Source organism: Austrofundulus limnaeus, unplaced genomic scaffold (genome assembly GCF_001266775.1).
Source record: "Austrofundulus limnaeus strain Quisiro unplaced genomic scaffold, Austrofundulus_limnaeus-1.0 Scaffold413, whole genome shotgun sequence".
Classification (NCBI taxonomy): Eukaryota; Metazoa; Chordata; class Actinopteri; order Cyprinodontiformes; family Rivulidae; genus Austrofundulus; species Austrofundulus limnaeus.
This window is the reverse complement of record NW_013952815.1, coordinates 366,959-368,536: the sequence shown is the minus strand read 5'-3', so window position 1 is coordinate 368,536 and position 1,578 is coordinate 366,959. Positions and strand designations below refer to the sequence as shown.

General features: G+C 36.8%; 1 protein-coding gene across 1 annotated transcript in view; it reads left to right on the top strand.

Moving 5' to 3' along the window:
* Positions 1 to 1,578, top strand: part of shoc1 (shortage in chiasmata 1) — a gene marked incomplete in the record, with an annotated part of 13,548 nt that overhangs the window by 3,347 nt on the left and 8,623 nt on the right. The window contains 2 exon segments of the mRNA XM_014024195.1: positions 555 to 776; positions 865 to 1,281. Of these exon segments, the coding sequence (XP_013879649.1) occupies positions 555 to 776; positions 865 to 1,281 (639 nt within the window).

The window sequence follows — 1,578 nt, the reverse complement described above, 5'->3', positions numbered from 1 at the left end:
CTTGACTTGCTTTAAAAACAAATGTCAAACATTTTCCTTTACAGATTTGTTGTATTTACAGATTTCCAACAATCCCATTTTGTACAGTTTGTTTACTTTCTGATTCAACTGCCTGTCATTTGAACTGTGTTTGGTGAATGTAAATATGGTTTCCATGAGATTTTAGCCAAGATTCTTAGCTTTCTATTGATACCAAACATGTCAAGGTTCAACTGACAGATCTTAAGTTAAAAAATAAAGAAAATGGGAAATGCTGGTTTGCACGGGGCTCAAGAGGATAAGAGAGTTGCATCATGGGAAATGTAGGACAAATTGATCCTGATACTCATCCTGAAAAAAAAAAAAAACTGGGATATCTGTTTTTGCCTAATTATTTCTTATTTTTATGAAAACAATCAATTATCTGAGAAAAAAATTCAAACTTTTATCTTGGCATTTGTTTTTATAGTTTATTTATATTTTATGTGACATATTTAACCATTGTTTGGTCACATTTGGACAAATCAAGCTTTTTATTTGACAACGACAATAAACTCTGCTGTCTTTTCTCACAGAGCCTCATATAAATGAACCAGCCTGGGACTTCCAGCCCCTGAGTGAAGTTTTGTCAGCTTTTAAATTAGAAAAACAAAGTTTCAGTGAGGACAAATCAGAGTTACAGGTGTTTTTGGGCCAAAGTCGRGAGTTCACTGAGAAAATGACGACTGAGAATCTCATAACCAGGGACAACGATGAGGTGGAAGACTTCCAGAAACTGTTACCTGAAGATTTAGAAGGTGAGTGTCTGTGTCAAAGTCTGGCTTAAATAAAAAAAAGGTTAGTGCACAGGTTACAGCTTCATATTCTTTTTCCTTTTGTTTTCAGTTGAATCCATTGTTCTGGATTTTCAAAATAAAGCTCTACTCCGCAAAGAAGCCAGCGTGGCTTCACCTCAGAGCTCCCTGATGCCAGCTCTCAGCACAATAAATAAAAAAGAAAAACCCGTTGCTGCCGTCAGCACCAACGCAAACATTTTGGAAAACAAGTTTTCAGGAGCTGCAGTCAAATCGTCCGCTCAAACAAACACACTCACCTCAGCTGACGTCTTTAAAACTACACAGAGCTCCCAAAAGCCTGATCTGAATCTGCCCTTTAGCTCAAATCTAAAAGCTAAACCGAAGAGCCTGACGTGTGCGAGGCATCAACCTGAAAAAGATATCGACCCTCTGTCTGACTTTATAACCCTGAGATCCCTGCAGGCGCCTCCAGCTGAAACATCTCCAAACTCAGCCAACACTGAAGGTTTACTCTGACAATAAAAAAACAAATTTCTCTGCTCATTTTTTTTTTTGTCAAATTTAAACAGTTTATAGCAGGGCTATTCAACTAAATTGCTCCGGGGGCCACGGTTAATGCGGACAAACAGCTGAGGGGCCGACCATCCAGCAATTAAAGTTTTTATGTAAATACATCAAAGATTTGTTACCTTTGAAATAGTTTATTTCACTGCATTTAATCACGGATATAACATACAGAACCCTATGTAATAAATTTAGTGATAATAAAACAATATCAAAAATAAAAAATAACGCATCATAC